This window comes from Salvelinus sp. IW2-2015, linkage group LG24 (genome assembly GCF_002910315.2).
Source record: "Salvelinus sp. IW2-2015 linkage group LG24, ASM291031v2, whole genome shotgun sequence".
In the NCBI taxonomy this organism is placed as follows: domain Eukaryota; kingdom Metazoa; phylum Chordata; class Actinopteri; order Salmoniformes; family Salmonidae; genus Salvelinus; species Salvelinus sp. IW2-2015.
Genome location: NC_036864.1, coordinates 7,115,908 through 7,137,926, shown reverse-complemented (window position 1 = coordinate 7,137,926; position 22,019 = coordinate 7,115,908). Strand labels below are relative to the sequence as shown.

The window sequence follows — 22,019 nt, the reverse complement described above, 5'->3', positions numbered from 1 at the left end:
ACGCGTTTCTCTTCCGACGAAAACAATGCGTTATATTCTGTGAACAAAACTTAACCGTGACTTTTGTGTTCACTGATGACAAAAGTTGGTCTTAAAGAAATGCAAGTCAGTTACTAAGGCAAGAACACGATCAGACGTTCTGTAAATGTATTTGAGCGCTTGATCATTGCTGTTCCGCTGTAGATACGTTTCAACAAAGATCCAAAAATGGCTTGAACGCAATTGAGATAAACAGTGACATGTATATCAAGGGTATTTGCTGAGCAAGTGTGTTATATAAGGATAAGGCATCTGTTTCTATAGAAAGAAAAAAGGAACTGTGGTCAAAGTTTATAACCGTCCACATAGACAGAAATTCAGCCTCTTTATTGCAAGGCAATGAAACTCCAACGTATAACCGCTAGATAACGCATAGGAGGATCTGTACACGTGTCTAGATGACATAAGCAGATGTTCGGAGTCAGAGTTCAACCCCCACTCTGTCTGAGATGTAGGGGAGAGTGGGGTAAGTTGAGCCGTTCTTTACATTCAGTATCACTCCGTCAAGGGAACTATAGTATTCTTTCTAACAATGATATCTACATAGATTTCATGATGTTGTGTCTCCCTGGAAATAATCAGAATAGATGTAAACATTACAGTTTTGAAAACATAGCTTGTCCAAAAMAAGTGGTCTCTTGGCTCAATTTACCTCATACCCGGGGTAAGATGTTCCAACAGAGAGCTCTTATTTTAGACAAGCGGAACAGGGTATGTTAAGTCGCATACAAATGTCTCTACTGAATTAAATATTACCACTACCTTTTTATAATCATGTCTATATTAATTTTCCAAACAAAATTCAACACTATCACTTTTTGTCTTTTAATCATTTTAAGCATATTTTAACACAGACTTAACACCTAACAAACATGTTGTACTTTTTACCACTGTTAACTCATATCCCAGRGATAATGCCTCATTTTTTGTTCAGTATATTTTGTAAAATGATACATTTTGTGTATGGTTTCCTAGAAACAAGAACACCATACCCCTTTGGCTCAACTTACCCCACTCCCCCTATAAATACAGCCCTTGTCACAGTGGCGTGACTGCGTTGTGTATGGAATAGAAAGTACTGCAACTATACTGCCTATTAAGAAGACATGATCAAATTCTAGCTCATAGGTCATTTGGGAGTGATAAGAAGAGATCATTTGGTGCAGTCACCTCATAAATGATTGGCACTCTTGATAAAGATGAGCAAAAAAGACTATCAAATAAATAATACAAATACTGAGCTATAAAAAATGTATTGTTTTATATTGCTCAGAGAAATAGATTTTGTTTCACAAGTAATTTCTCAAATAGATACGTAGTTTCTCAAATAGATACGTAGGCACCCCTAAATATATATATATTTTTTTATAAATCTGCATTAACATTCAACTTTTTAAATTTAGTCTTAAAGCTCAATCGGCAGTAGAAACAATAACAAAGCCGGCTCCCCACCCCTGATTTTGGTAAAAAGCTGAGGGATGGGGCTGGAGAAATGTAACCACTCTCAAATTCATAGACAAAGCTATGGATGAAAGGACTGACGGTCCATGGTATCAAAATTATATTTTTAATAATGTTTTGGAGCTATATAGTGTTTGTTAAAAATGTATTTGTTTACAAACGGAGTAAAACAAGTTTATATATTGGTGTCTGATGGGTTACGGCAGTTGAACTAAGCTCATGAGGCATTTATAAGTTATATTCTTCAATAATCAATGGGTACATATAATGAATTCAGAAGTCCAAAAATGGATGTAGCAACTGCTGATTACCCCTTTAAGGAACTGTATTGTGGCCTTCCATGGCTTCCTGTTTCACTGTGGTATAAAAATGAGGTAACATGCATGTAAAATACCAATCATTTTGGAGGAGACTAAATATAATTACTATTTTATTTGAATTTCTCTCTCTCTCTCTCTCTCTCTCTTCTCTCTCTCTCTTCTCGTCTCCTCTCTCTCTCCTCTCTCTCTCTCTCTCTCTCTCTCTCCTCTCTCTCTCTCTCTCTTCTCCTCTCTCTCTCTCTCTCTCTCTCGCTCTCTCTCTCTCCTCTCCTCTCCTCTCCTCTCCTCTCCTCTCTCTCTCCTGCTCTCCCCCATCTCTCCTCTCCAGGACCTGGGGATGTTGGTGGGCAGCTGGCGAGGTCTTGGGTGTCTCGTGTGACAAGGCCCAGCTGGAGACCATGGTGGAGAGCTGCAACCAGCTCATAGAGCAGTGCTGCAACTCAGAAGCCCTCTCCATCTGCAGGGGTGAGACCCTCTCCATCTGCAGGAGGAGAGAGGGGGAGGGATGGATGGGGGAAAGAGGGAGTAGAAAAAGAAAGAGGGTAGAGAGAGACGGAAGGAAGGGAGAGAGAAAAGAGGGAGCAAGAGATATGGGGAGTGGAGAGAGATAGGGAAGGACAGAGGTGGAGAGCAGAGAAGAGAAAGAGAGGATAGAGGAAAGGAAGATAAGGAGGAAAGAAAACGGAAGTGAGGGGTAATCAGTCACTAAAGATAAGATAGCCAAGTAATGATCGTTACGAGGAGAAGGCAGAGATTACCGAATACTCCCGACCCACAGTTGAATAAGTCAAGAGATCTGTAAGGTTACTGAAGCATTGCGTAAATTGTTGCCGTAAAGCGAATGGAAGGGGGAAGGCTGTGGCCAAGAGGGACAGTAACCTAACGTAACCTAACGTGTGTACTGTATGTCAAACTCCAACCTTTCAACACACACACACACACACACACACACACACACACACACACACACACACACACACACACACACACAACCACACACACACACACACACACACACACACACACACACACACACACACACACACACACACACACTGTACTTGGTGTGCTGTATTTGCTAAACTGATGTGACCAGACTCCCTCTAGCCCCATGCATGGCTTTGCTGCTCGTGTCATATACATTGTTTCGGCTATTATTAGACACTCACAAGCCTAGACACAAGCATGCTTGCAGTGCACGGCATGGTGTACTCAGATAGAAGAGGGGGGACAGAGAGGGAGAGAGAGAGAATGACAGAGAGAGAGACAAAGAAAGAGGAGATCAGAACGGAGTGTGTGAGCCTCAGCCGTACACCAAAATACAGCAACCTGGTATGTGTCCACTGCTGTATGCATACGGATGCACACTCTTCAAAGCATATCGAATATGTTCTTATGGCTTTATAGCTGTGCTAACCCTGGGGGAGCGTATGTCTCGGCTGGCTGAGGATGAGTCAACCTAGACCAGATTTGTATGTAGGCTATGTAGAACAGTTACCTAATATGTGTTTGTGTGTAGTCTATATCTTTAAGCAATGATCCAGGGCCAGTTTAGTTGTTTGGCTCATAGTGGTGAAGGTTAGCACTGGTTTGCGGAAGGCTGATCCTGGGTCTGTTAGGGGCAGAGAGTAACTAGAGCTTTTTGTAGCAAACCACAGATCATGAATCATATGTACATAACCCAGCAGTAACATAAACCTTCAAAGGAATAGGGAATATCGCACTCTGGACAATTCATTAAGAGCATTTCCATTCACTCCTATTTTTGCTCTGCAACGCCTCCCTGTGGTTAAACATAGTAACTACAGCTCAGTGATTTCTGGCACAAGAAGTTGCACCTTACTGTTCAGTTTGGAAATCCGTTCACATGTGTTGTACTGTTTCTTGCATTATGATTTATGAATGTCATTTTAATATAATTATGATTCCATGTTTCATGTTGATCATTGTAGATTTTTGTTATGTTGTTTTTTCTTATGATTTGTTGTCAGATTTGTCTTGTTTTCTCCATGTTCTGTTTCTTTTAGTGCATGGACCCTAACCTCTGACCTGGRGCTGGTCTAACACACAGCTCTGAGCTAATAGGGTCATAAACACACATTCCTATACACACTACTGGAGGGCAGGTGAGTCCATGTCTGTAGACATAGGCATACGCACATAGGCCCAAAATGATTGGCGCTCTTGATAGATGAGCAAAAAAGACTGAATCAAATATGGTATATGTGGTATACTCAAAAAATTGGGGAAATTATTTTATGGTAATACCATTTTTCAGAGAAAGAGAATTGGTTTAACAAGTCATATTTTTTCTTCTCAAAAAGATAGAGGTCAAAATGATTGGCACCCCTGTTTTCAATACCTTTCAATACTTKAAATCCGTAGACTGAGATGGCCATTGAAAAATMTTGATTTTGCCGTCAATGAACCATTTCTTTGTGGATTTTGATGTGTCGTTGGTGTCATTGTCTTGCTGGAAGATCCACTTGCGTCCAAGTTTCAGCCTCCTGGCAGAAGCAGCCAGGTTTTTGGCTAAAATGTCCTGGTACTTGGTAGAGTTCATGATGCTATTGACCTTAACAAGGCCCCCAGGACCAGTGGAAGCAAAATAGCCCCATAACGTCAAAGATCCACCACCATATTTTACAGTAGGGATGGGGTTATTTATCTGCTTATACACCCTTATTTCGACCCCAAACTGGTATGCATGGCCAAAGAGCTCTATTTTCATGTAGTCTGACCATAGCACCGGTTCCAACCCAAGTACCAAGGCCATTTTAACAAACTCCCGGAATTTACATTCGTTGGATAACTTGAAAATAGAGATCTTTGGAAACGCACACCGGTGCTGGGTTTGGCGCCGAAATAAGGATGCAAAGCAGAAAAGAACCCCATACTTGGATGTATAGATAGCGTTAGATAGCGCCCGTTTTACGAGCTGACAAATTCTGCTATTTTGTGTTTTCTTATGCCGATCGTAACTTTCATTGTGCATAATGTCTCCGCCATCATTTCCTGTGGCCGAAAACGTATTCAGAACAGCGATTTGGATGAAGGTTTCTACTTCAGCGAGTCGGCAGCTCTAGATATTCTGCACCCTAGGTTAAGAGTAGGGGGGAGGGTGTGTCTCTTAGTTAACAGCAGCTGGTGCGCGTTCTCTAATGTTAGTCTCGAGTTTTTGCTCGCCTGAGTTAGAAAACCTCATAAGCCGCAGACCATGCTATTTACCAAGAGAGTTTTCATCTATATTTTTTCGACGCTATCTATTTACCACCACAAACTGATGCAGGCACTATGACAGCATCTAGAGGGATGCACTTCTCGTGGCCTGTGATTTTAATGCAGGGAAACTGAAATCCGTTTTACCTCATTATTACCAGCATGTCAACCTGTGCAACTAGAGGCGGCAAAACCCTTGATCACCTTTACTCCACACACAGAAATACATACAAGGCCCTCCCTTTGGCAAATCTGACCAAATCTCTATCTTCCTGATTCCTGCTTACAAACACAAACTCCCAACAGGAAGTACCAGTGACCCGCTCAATACGGAAGTGGTCCATTGCTAAGTTACAGGACTGTTTCGCTAGCACAGACTGGAATATGTTCCAGGACTCATCCGATAACATTGAGGAGTTTACCACATCAGTGGCTTCATTAATAAGTACATTGATGACGTCGCCCCCCACAGTGACCCTTACGTACAGAGCATTCAGAAAGTATTCAGACCCCTTGACTTTTTCCACATTTTCTTACGTTACAGCCTTTCTTACGTTACAGCCTTTCTTACGTTACATGTATTAAATCGTATTAAATCGTATTAAATCGTTTTTTCCCCCTCATCAGTCTACACACAATACCCCATAATGACAAAGCAAAAACTGAAATATCACATTTACATACGTATTCAGACCCTTTGCTCAGTACTTTGTTGAAGCACCTTTGGCAGCGATTACAGCCTCGAGTCTTCTTGGGTATGACGCTACAAGCTTGACGCACCTGTATTTGGGGATCTCTGCAGATCCTCTCAAGCTCTGTCAGGTTGGATGGGGAGTGTCACCGCACAGCTATTTTCAGGTCTCTCCAGAGATGGTCAATCGGGTTCAAGTCCGGGCTCTGGCTGGGCCACTCAAGGACATTCAGAGACTTGTCCCGAAGCCACTCCTTTGTTGTCTTGGCTGTGTGCTTAAGGTCGTTGTCTTGTTTCTCATGGTCTGAGAGTCCTTTAGGTGCCTTTTGGCAAACTCCAAGCGGACTGTCATCTGCCTTTTACTGAGGAGTAGCTTCCGTCTGGCAACTCTACCATAAAGGCCTGATTGGTGGAMMGCTGCAGAGATGGTTGTCCTTCTMGAAGGTTCTCCCATCTCTACAGAGGAACTCRAGAGCTCTGTCAGAGTGACCATCGGGTTCTTGTTTCACCTCCCTGACCAAGGCCCTTCTCCCCTGATTTCTCAGTTTGTCTGGACAGCCAGCTCTAGATAGAGTTGGTGGTTCCAAACTTCTTCCATTTAAGAATGATGAAGGCCACTGTGTTCTTGGGGACCTTCAATGCCCCAGATCTGTGCCTCGACACAATCCTGTCTCGGAGCTCTGCGGACATCATGGCTTGGTTTTTGCTCCGACATGTACTGTCAACTGTGGGACATTATATAGACGGGTGTGCCTTTACAAATCATGTCCAATCAATTGAATTTACCACAGGTGGACTCCAATCAAGTTGTAGAAACATCTCAAGGATGATCAATGGAAACAGGATGCAGCTGAGCTCAATTTCGAGTCTCATAGAAAAGGGTCTGAATACTTATGTAAATAAGGTATTTCTGTATTTAATTTCTGAAAACATGTTTTTGTTTTGTCATTATGGGGTATTGTGTGTAGATTGAGGACGACATTTTTTTTGTGAAGAAGGCTGAAACGTAACAAAATGTGGAAAAAGTGAAGGGCTCTGAATACTTCCTGAATACACTGTATGTACATATCTACCTCATTACCTCGAACCCCTGCACATCAACCCGGAACTGGTACCCTGTGTACATAGCAAAGTTATGACAAATTACATTTTATTTTTGATTTGATTTGATTACCTACAGTAAAATATGTTGTTGTATCTTTGACATTATGGGGCTATTTTGCTAAATATAACTTGTTAAACAAAATCTCTTTCTCTGAGCAATTGTATTAGTATAAAATAATATAATTTCCCCCACAAAAATATGCATACAATATAGATCCGTATTTGTATTATTTCGTACAGTCTTTTTTGCTCATCACTATCGAGGGTGATTATGGACCTCACTGTACACGTTTGGGAGTCATAAGGAAGCATAGATAGCCTATGAGCTGATCAATATGCAATAAAGAAGGTTTCAGAATGATAACATTCATATACACTACTGACCATTCCTCTTGGCCGTTCGTCTCATTCATAGCTAAAACAGAAGTGATGTATGGTCATGTGACTCTTTCTTCTGTCAGGTCGCGTGGGACTGTGGCAGGACATCTTCACCGTGTCTATGAATGACAAGTTTGACACGGTGTATAGACAGAAGATGGGCAAGTCTGACCTGACCTTTGACTTCGGCCTGTGAGGACCGGACCGACTGACCACAACGACACGAACACGGACTACACTCCTCCTCCTGCTGCCTAAACACCGTACGCTCCTCTGCCTCTCTTCATCACTCAATCAATCAATCAAACAATCACGTTTTGGATATACTGTATATATCAATCGCTCCACCGGCAAAGACTATTGCTGTCAATCAACCAACCAATAAATCACCCAATAAATTATAAATTAGTCGGTCAACACACCAATCAATCAATATAAAGATTGCATCCTTAAAAAGCTCACAAATCAATTTTGATTTATCAATCAACCGGTCAGTTTCTCAGCCAATCAGCGAGATCCTGTTTAAGCCCAATGTGGCACAGATTCCATCCCCCACCCCCATCTATGTCCCCCCTCTCCGCCCATCATCCCCATTCCTCTTCAGTATGTACCGCTGAGTATGTATGTGTATACCAGTGCTCTATAGCAAGTTGTGTATGTGGCAGTGGCCCCAAGCCCGAGGGAAACGCATGGAAGTGTGTGGCGCCGTCGCCAAACCTGTACAGAGGAAGCGTACACGTCTCGTTCAACACTTAACGTTGAGACAGTGTTATGTTTTTTAAACGCTGTATGAATGCTAGGGTGGGGAATCATAAGTCCAGGCCAGAGTCAAGTATAGAGACCACCCATGACTGCCCTTTGATACAGAGCAAGTGTTCAGTTTCGGCTGTATCCAGGTCAGTTCCTAATTTACCTAGTCCTTCCTTTTAGCACACGTTTTTCACTTTCAGTACATTACATAGCTTGTTTGTTACAAAAAGGCTTTCAATGGGCATTAGCTTAATCGGCACTAGACTTTTTGTATCAACCTTTCTTGCCGAGGTGAATTGGGAATGTGTGTGTGTGTGTGTGTGTGTGTGTGTGTGTGTGTGTGAGTGTGTGTGTGTGCGTGTGCATGCTCGTGTGTGAGCAAAATCACAAAAATGACACATTACGACTGCCTTTTATATCAGTTCTGTTTGTTTATGCTGCTAAAGTGATGCCTTTCTCTGTCCTCAGACCCATAGCCACCTATAGAGTTAATGTACCACACTGAAACAACAGAGTTATCCTCCATGTTACCAGCATTCTCTGTGTGCTCTGACCCAAGTACATGTGGTCCCTTTTCTCTTCCATTGCTTGCATCTCTTTTCTTCCTCCTCCTCCTCCTCCTCCTCCTCCTCCTCCTCCTCCTCCTCCTCCCTGCTGTAAATGCCCCCAGAGAGACCAGTAGCACCACCCCCCCCAACCCCTCTGCTCTGCTGGACACTTGTGAATGTCTTCATTGAATGTGGATGTAACAACCTCAACAGACCCCTCCCACAGGCTCAGTTCTCCGCTTTAGGACATCCCTCTTATTCTCTCTCTCTCTCTCTCTCTGTTTCTCTCACTCTGTCTGTATCTCTCTATCGATTCAACTTAATTGGCTTTAGATACGTACATGTGTTTACATTGCCAAAGCAAGTGGAATAGACAATAAATAAAAAGGGAAATAAACTCTCTTGTCAGCTTTTTCTCTCATTCTCTCTGTTTACGACCGTTGGCAATCGTGCTGCAGCCCACCTCTACAAGGGTAATGTGGTGTACTGTTTGTTTGGTTTTTATATGCCTGTAGGGTTGTCCTAACCTGGGTATGATGCATCGTGCTTTACATGCTTGCTTGCTGGTTTATTAATAAAGTTATGTCTTCAGGACAATTGTGTTGTGTGTGATGTCTTCAATGCACTTGCATTATTTGCTAGGGATTTTGAGTCAAAGTATAAATGTTGATACTTGCGTTGACAACCTCCCTCTGCTCAAGCCATGTGGTTCCCTCTCAACTGTTGCTCACTCGAAACGCTCAACTCTGGTTGAAACTCGTAGTCCAGATCTACTCTTATCATATGCTGGAGCTGTTTTATTTGATTATTGATCGTTTTGCTTTTTCAAGTGCTTTGAGATAAAAAATATAAACAAATATGAAAAGCTCTATAGAATTTGAAAAAATTATTGTTATTACTTCAGTAAGCTATAAGTTAACACTAGGTCTAACAACCCTATACATCTACAGTATCACCATAGTAACTATAACATTTAATCAGCAACCACATTAGTTCTCCTAATGCTACATGACAGAATGAAAAGGACAAATAACATTGCAACAATTCGCAATAATCTAAACTTGAGCACTAACTTCAGAGGAATAGTTTTAATTGAATTGTAGCAGGCTACATTTCTTCCTGCCCTTTTTCATCGGTGCTTTTTTAATTGCAGCTTTAAATTAATCAAGCAAAGTCAAATAAAATATTTAGAAGAAACAAGCATTTCAATTGGAGACATCACAGAAACTAATTTAGATATGTCTAAATTACAAACGGTACTTTCCATTCAAGTGAAAATTCATAAATTAATTTGTGACATAATTTGCATAAAACACAAACATTTTAGTAAACATTTGCCCTTTTAATAATCGAAGCAGGAGGCAAATATGTAAATGTTGTGATTAACCTTGGGGCGTCTTCAAAGTTTATGCTAATTATGAAAAGGTTAATTTGAAGTAAAATAATAGCCTTTTATGTTTAAATTCTGTTTCCTATTGCTGTTGCTTTGATTGACTGAGACAAGTTGGCAACCATCTCCTCTACAAGGTGCGGTCTGATATCTAAACACACAATTCAATTGAATAGTAGCCTAGAGTTGATTTATGATGTGTTTACGTTGGGAAGAGTAAGACACTGTAAACAATCCTTACGTGACACAGGAACAGAACACCCTGCTCTCGTGAATTATGTATGTCACAACACACCCACACAACGCACGACACCACCACACCCACTCACAAACCCCCACACCACCACAGACGCAGCACGCAACACACCCACACAGCACAACAACACCAAACAACACACACACACACACACACACATTTACCACCCTTCGATTTACCACCCTTCTCTCTCCCATGTCCCCACAGCTCCACCGGAGACAGAAGGCATGAGACAGACAGCCCCTGTGGTGCACCTCAACCTCATTCTGGGGAACCTGACCCTCATGCCCCAAGGACTGGTCATCGCCCCGTACCCCTGGACCGCCCCACTCATCAGCATCACACACACACCTGGCCCTACACACTCATATACACACACACCTTCATACACACCTATGGAAGGACAGGAAGCAGGGGAACCCAGAAAGACAGCACCGCAGTCAGACTCAGGTGAGTTCATTCATATATCATTCTCAACTCATAGCTTACTCATAACTTAACATGAGAATGTACCGTAAGGGCAAAACCCTGGAACAAATCGAAACCAAACACACTAAACACAGACTCCTAATCACTTCCATGTCCTTCCCCAGTCTCATCGGTACAGTCAGCCCCAGATGAGCATCTGTCCCTGGGGGAGATCAAGCGCCTGCTCCCCCCCGGAGGCTGGTGGAGAGGCTGGAGGATGTGAGGGCAGCGGTCAAGGCCCTGGACCCTGAGGGGAGCGGCTCAGTGACCCGGGGAGAGTTCAGACAGTTGGTGGAGGCCTTCCTCTTCCCCCTCACGCAGACCCAGCTCAACGCCATGCTGGCCAAGGTGAGAGAGGGCAGGTGTGGGTCTCTTATGGACTGGTTTGGGATCTGTTTGTGCTGTCTTGCCAACTCCAATGATAATAGCAGTTGGCAAGACAGCACAAACAGATCTGGGACCTGTGGGGTATACTACAAAGCAGGTTCAATGAGTTAGCCAGCTAACTTGCCTAAATATTCTGGAAACAGGTAGATTAGTAGACTATAGAGTCAGGACCCTGGATAAAGGTAGAGTAGACTCTTGTAATTTAAACAAAATATATATGCTTGAAATTGGCATGGTCTAATTGACTCAACAACCAAAAACACACATCTAAGTTTAGCTTTTTTAAAGAACCAGAAAATCCAAAATTATTTCTGGTTGTTTATCAAAGTTAGCAGGCTAACTCATTGAACCTGCTTTGTAGTATACCCCAGAGGTGTCTTACGTTCTGCTCTTGCATAGTCTGACAAAGTAATGCTGATTCTCTAGCTCCGGGCGACACATCGCCACCGCTGCCTTGTCATTGACTATATTGGCCACTAGATGGCAGTATAAGACATGAGGTTAGTCTTGGTAATGACAGGTGGGTGATGTGCTCCCTTATCATGTACTGTTAAAAAAGGGTTTTATGGCTCATGGAGAGGGGACACGTTCCCGTATCTGAAATTATTTAAACTTTTCCTACTAAGCCTTACTACATTGTCTTGGAGGTCTCTCAGCTTCTTTATAACTTTTTATGACAAGTGCTGTGCACAGATGTTTGGTGTGGGAGTCACTGCCTTTTTCTGTTTTCAGAACTACCCTGAACAAAAATATAAAGTGTTTCCCATGTTTCATGAGCTGAAATAAACGATCCCAGAAATGTTCCATACGCACAAAAAAGCATATTTCTCTCAAATGTTGTGCACAAATTTGTTTAAATCCCTGTTAGTGAGCATTTCTCCTTTGCCAAGATAATCCATCCTCCTGACAGGTGTGGCATATCAAGAAGCTGATTAAACAGCATGATCATTACACAGTGAACCTTGTGCTGGGGACAATAAAAGGTGCCGTTTTGTCACACAACACAATGCAGGAATGTCCACCAGAGCTGTTTCCAGAGAATTTAAAGTACATTTCTCTACCATAAGCCGCCTTCAATGTCATTTTAGAGAATTTGGCAGTACGTCCAGCTGGCCTCAGAACCGCAGACATGTATGGCATTGTGTTGGGCGAGCGGTTTGATAATGTCAACGTTGTGAACAGATTGCCCCATGGTGACGCTGGGGTTATGGTATGTGCAGGCATAAGCTATGGACAACGGACACAACTGCATTTTATCGATGTCAATTTGAATACACAAAAACACAGTGACGAGATCCTGAGGCCCATTGTGAGGCCCATTTTTTTAAGGTATCTGTGACCAACAGATGCATATCTGTGTTCCCAGTCATGTGAAATCCATAATGAATTCATTTCAATTGACTGATTTCCTCATATGAACTGTAACTCGGTAAAATCAATGAAATTGTTGCATGTTGCGTTTATATTTTTGTCCAGTACATGAGGACCACTTAGGGAAATGTGACTCTCTTGATGCATCACTGATAGTAGTAATGGCAATGGTCACGCTGCTCATTGATCTAATTGATCATTCCCTTGCATTGTTTATGAAAGCAGTGGGGACATTGATCGATATTTAGTGACGTAGTGTAGCTGTTTGCGCGTTTACGTTTTGTGTTCATGTACCTCCCACTGTTTGTTCTTCATTCACACCTGTTTATCATTGATCAGTACCGGAGCGGTGTTATAGGAAGTGATATACACCTACAGCACAGTTGTTTATCATGTATACGGTGTATCCCTTCTCCCTCCATCCGTGGTGTGTTGCTGTGCGATGCCTCTCGTCACTCCACAGCGCCAATGTAATTGTCTCCACTGTTCCTCTTTGTTCCGTCTCAGCGCTCACGCCTGACAGTTTGACTGCCTGTCTTTCCCACACAGATTTCCACCCATAATATCAGCACTTTGTGTTTCTCCCTCCCTCCCTCCCTCCCTCCCTCCCTCCTCGCCTCCTTCCACTTCTCTCAGTCTTTTCTGTTCCTTATTCATTAAAAATATGGTGTTTTTCGAGGGGAGCCGTTGAAAGTTTACTTTAAAGGACTGTATTGCAGGAGCCAGCAGCTGTTGTGCTGGTGACATTTTGATGTGAGAGTCGCTTTGTGCTTTGAGGGAGCGAGATGCCAACAAGCGCTTTTTTTCCTTCTTCTCCTCCTCCTCTTTCCCTTTTTGTCTCATTCATCTGTTTCCCAAACACTTTCAGAGAAGAGAGATGAGAGCTTGGTGTGCGTTTCTTTCTCTATTTATCGTGATCAATTATTTAGCAGGCGGTGGTGTGCCTTACATGTTAGAGAACACTTACTCTATAAATTACGGTAAGTCCAGAGCGGGGTTGGAGAGGGGAGAGAAAGGAGAGAATAGAGGAGCAGGACTGAGAGAAAGAGAAACAACGAGAATGGACACCAGCAAGCGGACGCGGACGGCGCGGAGATAGACGGCGCAGATGATGCGACAGACGCAGAGACGAGACGACGACGAAACAGACAACGAAACCAGAGCTGACGTCTGTTCACGTCTGAAAGGGTCGAACAGCTGGCCACCCGCGTCCTAGCTCCTACTCAACCCTCCCGCGTGAGTCTCTAGTGCGCTGGGCGGCGAAGGTTCGAGTAGTAGGAAGGCATAATGACTGGGTCTGGAGCTTCGACGACTGGAACACTTTTGAGCACGGGTACGGACGAGCCAGAGTGGCTTTCGGGCAGGCCCCGATTCGCAGGGTGCTATCGGAGCATGGCGGGAGGCGGGTGCAGTGACGGTCGCTGTGGGTTGTAGGGAGGCGTCCGCGCTCCACAGCGCCATTGCTCTTAGCTAGACTATATGTTGTGAATAATTTAAGACAGGTGAGGCATCTATAAGGCTAGTAGACGTCCAGGATTTGCACAATATAGGAGGAAATCAGGGAAGCATTTCGTGGTATGCGAGTGCATAGGCGGAGTGAGGGAGCGAGACTGTATTGAATTTTACTAGTTCACACGGGTGGGTATTTTGCTGGATACTGGCAGTAGCGCATGCTTCTCATCCGTGCAGGTCCAGAGATCTAGACTGATAAGTGGATGTTTGATTGTAAGAGGACGCCAGTATAGTTGAGGATACGTAAGTAGGGTCGGCTGCGCTCATTCTCAATCCTCATCTCGATTAGTCCTTGCTCTGATGAAGTGGTTGGCTGTGCTAACGCCCCGTCTCGAGCGAACTACTACATTACTGAGCCGCTCAGTAAGCAGATACTCGACAAGTAGACTTCTCACCTCTTACGGGAATGCTGTGTGTGTGGTTTGTGTTGATGTGGTGTGTTCGTGATGGACGTGTGGTATGATCGTTGTGGCTCGTGTCGCTCGGGAGTGATGTTGTGTTGTTTGGTCGTGTTTTTGGTTATAGAGGCTTAACAACTCTAGATTTAGAGAGTTAGTGAGGTCCGTTGTGTTTTAGGGCCAGGGCATGTTCTTCAGTTTATTTTGGTTACTTATATGCGTGATATAGGAACAGGGCTAGTGGCGCTGTTATTCCACCAGCGGTGTTGACCCTTCAGTGATTCTTAGAGATCTAACCGTACCTATTCTTCGATAACCACTTATGTCATGGGCTCCTAGAGATAATTACCAACTTGCTCCACATTACACCGTGTTATACGCCTATCCAGCCACTAAAACCTGTTAACACGGCTAGTATTAAGCTCACCAGTGCTCTCATGGGTCGGAACTGTCTGTGAGCACAGCCCATGGAGGCTTTGGTCATTTTCCTCTCTCTCTCGAAGGTCATGGGTTGTTGTGAGGTGGGAGATAAAGTCCTGGATTGGTGGCAAGTCAGACCAATTGGTTAATGAGAGAGAGAATATTAAGTATCGTTTTTCTCTATCCGATTCCGTGGGTGGTAATATTTAAAAAAATGTCGTCAGCCACTTAATCATGGTTACATTGCAGTGGTCATGGATGTTATATTTGTGTATCATGAAATGAGGATTATCAAGGTTATGTTGGTTTAACGATCAGCACAGGAGACGCATGCTCAGTACATCCATTACATACATTCTTATTATACCAAAATTGTAGATTACCAAGTTATGAGGGCACCTACGAGCTCAAAGGACTGACAGTGTAATCTGACTTTTTATGTTTGGTGTCTTTGGTTTACTGTAGGCGGAGAATTAGTATTCCTTGAATTAAGTTATGTTAGGGTACGTTGGCATAACAACGGTGTGGGATAACATTGGGCACTTATCCACTTTGACGAGAGTTGTAATTATCTAGTACAGAAGCTTTCGGGAACATAATCATTGTAACCCCTTTGATGACCCATGACACGCATACATAATCTCCACTCAGACAACTCTACATGTCTAGACATAGGACCATCTATATGGAGTAAACACCAGCTTCTAACAACACACTGGTGGGAAGCTCTACAGCATCAGCAGAAGCGGGGAATACTCTACTCAGACTCTGAGGACCTCTCGGACATAACATACATCGCACAGGGGATGTCTCTAGGACCCATGAAGCACGCCATGCTTGGAATAGCATCTATAGTTTTTATCCTCTTTTTCTACTGTGTACTCTATCAACTTAGCACATCATGAGCACCTGGGTCTTCTCAACAACTCTTTCCTTCTTGGCCTAGCTGCTCTAGCTCGGTGACCCTCAATTATTCTATTCTAGATTTCAGTGTATCATGTACGAACTTGACATTAGCGATACTAACTCATAAGAAGGATGGGGTCAACCTTGGTTGTGTTTTCTGGAGTCAGTTTGGGCGCGGAAACATAAGAGAGGTTGACTCTCGCTCTCTGTGTGTCCTGTTCCTGTCTTGTCTGTCTGTCCTGCTCTGTTCTGTTCTGCTTGTCTGTTTCCTTGTCTCGCTTCTGTTTTTTGGCTCTCTCTGTCTCTCTGTCCAATGGATTACATGTCTGAGGGCTAGATTCCTCCTGATCACAGATGCTCTATTCTCTTATGATCGAATAAGTACAAGAGACATGAGAATTGCGGTATCTAGCAACGCCTCAAACCAAGGTTTGGATGACACACTCACACAGTTCCCCAAAAAATTTTTCTGTCATGTTTGTATGTTGCAGTTATACTCCCCCTACACAGCACACTATATAGTTCTAACAGTCACCTTAGATCTGAGAAAACTATTTAGGAGGGCAGCAACACCAAGGCACACACACAACACACACCAAACACACACAAGCCCATCCACAGACAGCAGCTGCGACCCATATCTTTAACGGGAACACTTTACAGGCCACGGGATCACACACGACTAGGACAAACAGCAGTCAACACAACACTAGGGAAAGGGCACAGGAGGAAGGGCCTCGACAACCTATCCCAGGGCTTCAGCCCACTAGAGACCAAGGCGTGCATTAATACTGGGTCTGGCTCCCGTTAGAGGGGCCAAATGGGGATGGAGAAGGGGATGAGAAGAAGCGGGTGGGGAAAGGAGGGGGCGAACGACGACATCAAAAAGGCAGCACACCGATCAAGAGTGAAGATGAGAGTAGATAAGAGGCACCTCAATCAGAGAAGAACACACATTCTCGTTGATTTTCAACGACAAGGCGATGGAGAGGAAGCACCAGCGGATACGTGGAGTGAATGAAAGGACGGGGAGAGTGCACAAACAATGAGAACAAATAATGATCTAGGTAGAGGGTAGGGGCGGTAGACGGGGGTGGTTATCAGGAGGAGCGCTGTGGAGGGTGGGAGATGAGCTGATAGTGGGAGGACAGTCATGGGAATGAATAATGAGGGAGAGTCTACCTTAGCAATGTATCACAGAACGCAATGCATCTGGAGAGGTTTTCACAACACGTAGGAGCCCACTTATATTTGGAACAAACGTTGCGTGGAACAGAATCATACATCATTTACGCAACATAGCGTTGTTAGTGTTAGGCTCCCCGTGAATTTCACCACTCTCTGTGAGATAGATAAACAATTAACTAATAGTATCTACCGAAGCGATTTCCTGATACAAGCACTCAGAATTCCATCAATACAGGGCAGGTGCGGTTAACTCTAGTGTCCTTTGATGTGGTTATGGTTCAAAACTCCCCCTCAAACTCTACACGCCCCCCCCACTTCTTTCTCAAAATCTGGATAAAAATAAGCTATTGGGGTTCAAAGGCGTCCACGGCTTGATCTTGCTCGTCGTAAACACAATTGCACGTACCCAAGCCAACGCAAGAACGCACACACACAGAGCTTCGATCTGAGAACAAGCCAACCATCCTCAAGGACGTTGGAGAAAAGGAGGAAGAGGCAGGGAGAGGGGAAGAATTATAGATGGAGAGAACATGGCAGTCTTATGTCATGCTCGTCACACTCGTCAATTAAAGGTCCAGACCTCATTTTTTTTCTTCTCCTCTTTTCCCTCCTGTCTTCTCTTCCTTCTGCTGTCAAAGGTCCTCTCCAACTTAAACTCTCCGTGATGAGTGAGTGTTAGAAATAGTGTGTGTGAGAGTGTGTGCTAGTGAGAAAGGTGTGTGTGCATATGAAACGATCAGTGCAGTGTGTGTGTGTTTGCTTGTTTGTGTGTTGTGTGTCTCTTTGGTTGTGATCCGAGGGAGTGTGAGCTGTATATTGAGGTGCTCTGCGCAGGTAGGCTGAGGTTAGGTGTTCTCAGGGTCTAATGCTCAGGGCTGAACGAAAGATCAGAAAAACAGCAAGGAGGAGCGGGAAGGAGATATTAACACTGTCACACAACTGGCATCCATCAGCCAGCCTCTCCCGCGGGGAAGTGGTGTTTGTTGTGTGTTGTGTGTGTGTGTGGTGTGTGTGTGTGTGTGTGGTGTGTGTGTGGTGTGGGTGGTGTGTGTGTGTGGTGTGTGTATGTGTGTGTGTGGTGTGTGTGTTGTAGCCCTTCTCGCCTCCGGCTAGCAATTGTTTGCAGAAATTTTCTCTCCCATATCAGATTTGTTAAGAGAAGAAAGTTGAATGGAACTGGCACCACTGGCAGAGTGCGACAATTGAAACACAAGGTTTTTTCTGAAATGTTTCACACTAGAACTTTGCTATATTAGTGCGTGTGGTTGCCATTACACAGTGTAGTAGTGTGTATGCAAATGTGTGTAATAAGAAACGATGTAAGGGTGGTGTCCATGTAAAAACTTCTGATTACAAAACCCAATGAATTCCCACCAATATATATCTCTGTGAAGGAACTGAAACATCTCATCAAAGCATCTCATTCCAACATTAAGAAACATGATGGTTTGTAGGAATGAAATATAAAACGATGGCTGATGAAAAGGAGTGGACGGTTGTAGATCCACCAGTGATGTCTTCCACTGTTTCCACTGTCTTCCCCACTGGAAGACAATCGTTTGCTCCTCTTCTTCACCCACAGATGGGAATGAATCCAGGGCTCTCGTCCTGGAGGTCTCGTAGCGAAGAGCTCTCTGAAGCACCTACAGGGGCTTCAACATTATCTGTTGGCCATTTTGGGCTGTTGTGGAAGTGTGTGTGCATTGTGCATATGGGTGGTATGTGTGTTTTTACCTGGTGTGTAGTGTGGAGGTTCTGATGAGTTTAACTTGCATCTGAGGTCTTGAAGACTTGGCCCATTATCCTAGGGAGTAAGGCATTTCTTGAGTGCACGGACAATCCCTGTCCGATACCCGTCATTCGTAGTATGCCAACAAAAAGGCTGTAGAGAAATAGAGTGGAAATGATAGAATAGAGTACTACCCAGAGCATCTCAGGGACGTCAGACCCAGGATTTATGTGATCCTATTATCATCAATTGTCTTATGGCCCTGATATGAGAACAAAGAGAGAGGGGATTTTAGTGAATAATTACAGATAATAAAAATAATATGCTCATTTTGGCAGATGCTTTTATCGCAAAAGCGACTTACAGTTCAAACATCTATTCAGTATATGTGGCCCAAGATGGAATTAAACCAAACTTTGGTTTACAACCAACTCAGTATGGGACCACGTTTTACTGTATCTACAAAATGGGTCTGCAGCATCCAATTTATCCAACCAGAAACCTACAAACTGTCACAGCGATTAGCCCCCCCAACAACAACATCACAACACGCTGGGTTCACTCCGCTCCCCTATTTACCTTTGTATGGCCAACTTACTCCCTCGTCTTGCACCTGCCTGGAGACTGGGGTTTCCCAGTAATGGGAAATTCCCATTCTTAATTGAAAGGATTCCGAGGATTTATCGAGGTCGAATAAATTTGTTTTAGAACAGTCATAAACACAAGCTTTTCTGCTACACTGAGTTGAGGGAATATTTCCAGTAGCCTTTAAGAAGACTGCAGACAAAGCAGCTTATTCATTGAATACTTAGGAAGTAGTCAAGCGAAAGGCTGTCTGGGGAGGGAAGGATGGGTGGGATGAGGCAAGTTTAAATGAGAGAAAAACCGAGTGCATGTCAGAGTTGGACCTGATTTATGCTGAATCATTAATGAGTCTGACGTGTCATGTTTTCGAGGTGAATGGGGGTTATTTGACCGTGACACCACGGATCTCGAAGACACAACACACACACACACACAAACACCGAATCAGTCATCTGGCATGTTGTCAGAGACCTCCGTGTAGCATGGTTCCTGAAGCATGGTAGTTGCGTGCCATTGCATAAACCCACAACTGCTCAGGGTGAAGTAGTTAAGCATGTACCATGTAAGCGCAGAGGGTAAAAGACAATTTACTATGGATGATGACAACAGTTTAAAACATGCCCGTATTCCTAGTAAGATCAACATGACAGAGTGATCACACTTTAGAGAGGAACTAAAGGCTTCAGGTGGACAACTTTACTGTGTGGTGTGCATGGGTAGTGTGTGTATATGTGTGTATACGTGTGTGTGTGTCTGTGTGCCAACTTGATGGCCGTTGTGTGCAAGTGTGTGTATAGAACTGCTACTTGTCTAAGCGTGCAGGGATCTAGGCTAATCTGAGAGAGCGTGTTAACTGCTGAGACCCACTGCAGGGGGTGGCTTTGTGATGGTGTAATGACCGAGAATGTTTAAGGTGTAGTTTGTAAAGGACTTCACACCATTCGTGACTCTAAATCAGAGAGATCTCTAGACACTTCCCGCCAAGGTGAAATCTATACACAGCAGGGATGTCATGAAGCGAAAAGAGAGAGAAAGGAGATGGTGTTTGTGCCATCACTATTTACAGACGGTGTTTCAATGTGAGGAAGAGTTATTTATGCATCATTAAACCTGAGGGATATATGTACATATGTGTGTTTGTTGTTTGCTTGTTTGTGTGTGTGTGCTGTGTGTTGTGTCCGTGGTGTCTGCATTATTGTGGTGTTGCTAGGGACCTTGGCCATTTGCCATGCACGAGAATTTGTGAAATAAAGTGATGAGTGTTGCAGGCTGTAGGAATAACTGATAATAAACAAATAAAGTGATGAATGTGTGAAGGCTGTGAATACTGATAATAAAACATTAAAAGTGATGATTGTTGAAGGCGTAGAATACTTGATAATAAAACAAATAAAGTGGATGATGTGTTGAAGGCTGTAGATACTGATAATAAAACAAATAAAGTGATGAATGTGGAAGGCTGTAGAATCTGATAATAAAACAATGTGATGATGTGTAGAAGGCTGTAAGAATATATAATAAAACAATAAAGTGATGATGTGTGGAAGGCTGTAGAATACTGATAATAAACAATAAGTGATGTGTGTAGAGAGGCTGTAGAATACTGAATAATAAAAACAATAAAGTGATGATGTGTGGAGGCTGTAGAATACTGATAAAAACAATAAATGATGAATGTGGTTGGAGGCTGTAGAAGTACTAATAATAAAACAATAAAGAAAGTGATGATGTGTTGAAGGTGTAGATACTAATAATAAAACAAACAAGTGAATGATGTGTAGAAGGCTTGTAGAATCTAAATAAATAAAATAAAGTGAATGATGTGTAGAAGGCTGTAGAATACTAAATAATAAAACAATAAAGTGATGATGTGATGGAAGGCTGTAGAATACTGGAAATAAAACAATAAGTGATGATGTGTGGAAGGGCTGTAGATATACTATAATAAACATAAAGTGAATGATTGTGTGGAAGGCTGTAGAATATCTGCATAATAAAACACTAAAGTGGGATGATGTGTGGAAGGCTGTAGAATACTAAATAATAAAACAATAAAGTGATGATGTGTGGAAGGCTGTCGAATACTGATAATAAACCTAAAGTGATGATGGTGTTGAAGACTGTTAGAATACTGATAATAAAACAAATAAAAAGATGATGTGTGGAGCTGTAGAATACTGATAATAAAACAATAAAGTGATGATGTGTTGAAGACTGTGAATATGATAATAAAACAAATCAAAGTGATGATGTGTGGAAGGCGTAGAATACTAATAATAAAACATAAAGGATGATGTGGTAGAAGGCTGAAGGAATACTAAATAATAAAAATAAAGTGATGATGTGTTGAAAGGGCTGTAGAATAACTGATAATAAACATAAAGTGATGAATGTGTTTGAAGGCTTTTGAATACTGATAAAAAACACCAAATGATGTGTTGAAGGCTGTAGAATACTGATAATAAAACAATAAGTGATGATGTGTTGAGGCTGTAGAAAACCTAAATAATAAACAACAAAATGATGTGTTGAAGGTGTAGAATACTGATATATAAACAACAAAATGATGTGTATGACGGCTTGTAGATATGATAATAAAGAATAAGTGATGATGTTGAAGGCTGTAGGAATACTGATAATAAAACAATAAAGTGATGCTGTGTTGAAGGTGTAGAATCTATAATCAACAGATAAAGTGATGATGTGTAGAGGCTGTAGAAACTGATAAATAAAAACACAAAAATGAATGTGTTGAGCTGGTAGAATACTAATAATAAAACAATAAAGTGAGCTGTTGTGGAAGGCTGTAGAAATACTGATTAATAAAACAAGTAAAGTGAGATGTGTGGAAGGCCTGTAGAATACTGATAATAAAACAATAAAGTGATGATGTGTGAAG

The 22,019-nt window shown here is 42.7% G+C and overlaps 1 protein-coding gene and 1 pseudogene across 1 annotated transcript in view; one reads left to right on the top strand and one right to left on the bottom strand.

The window, feature by feature from the left end:
• The window catches only part of sult4a1 (sulfotransferase family 4A, member 1), a 29,707-nt gene extending 20,611 nt beyond the window's left edge, over window positions 1-9,096 (top strand). The window contains 3 exon segments of the mRNA XM_023969478.3: window positions 2,149-2,171; window positions 2,173-2,285; window positions 7,296-9,096. Coding sequence (XP_023825246.1) covers window positions 2,149-2,171; window positions 2,173-2,285; window positions 7,296-7,408 — 249 coding nt within the window. The 3' untranslated portion in view covers window positions 7,409-9,096.
• The window catches only part of LOC111951349 (signal peptide, CUB and EGF-like domain-containing protein 1), a 327,661-nt pseudogene that overhangs the window by 118,151 nt on the left and 187,491 nt on the right, over window positions 1-22,019 (bottom strand).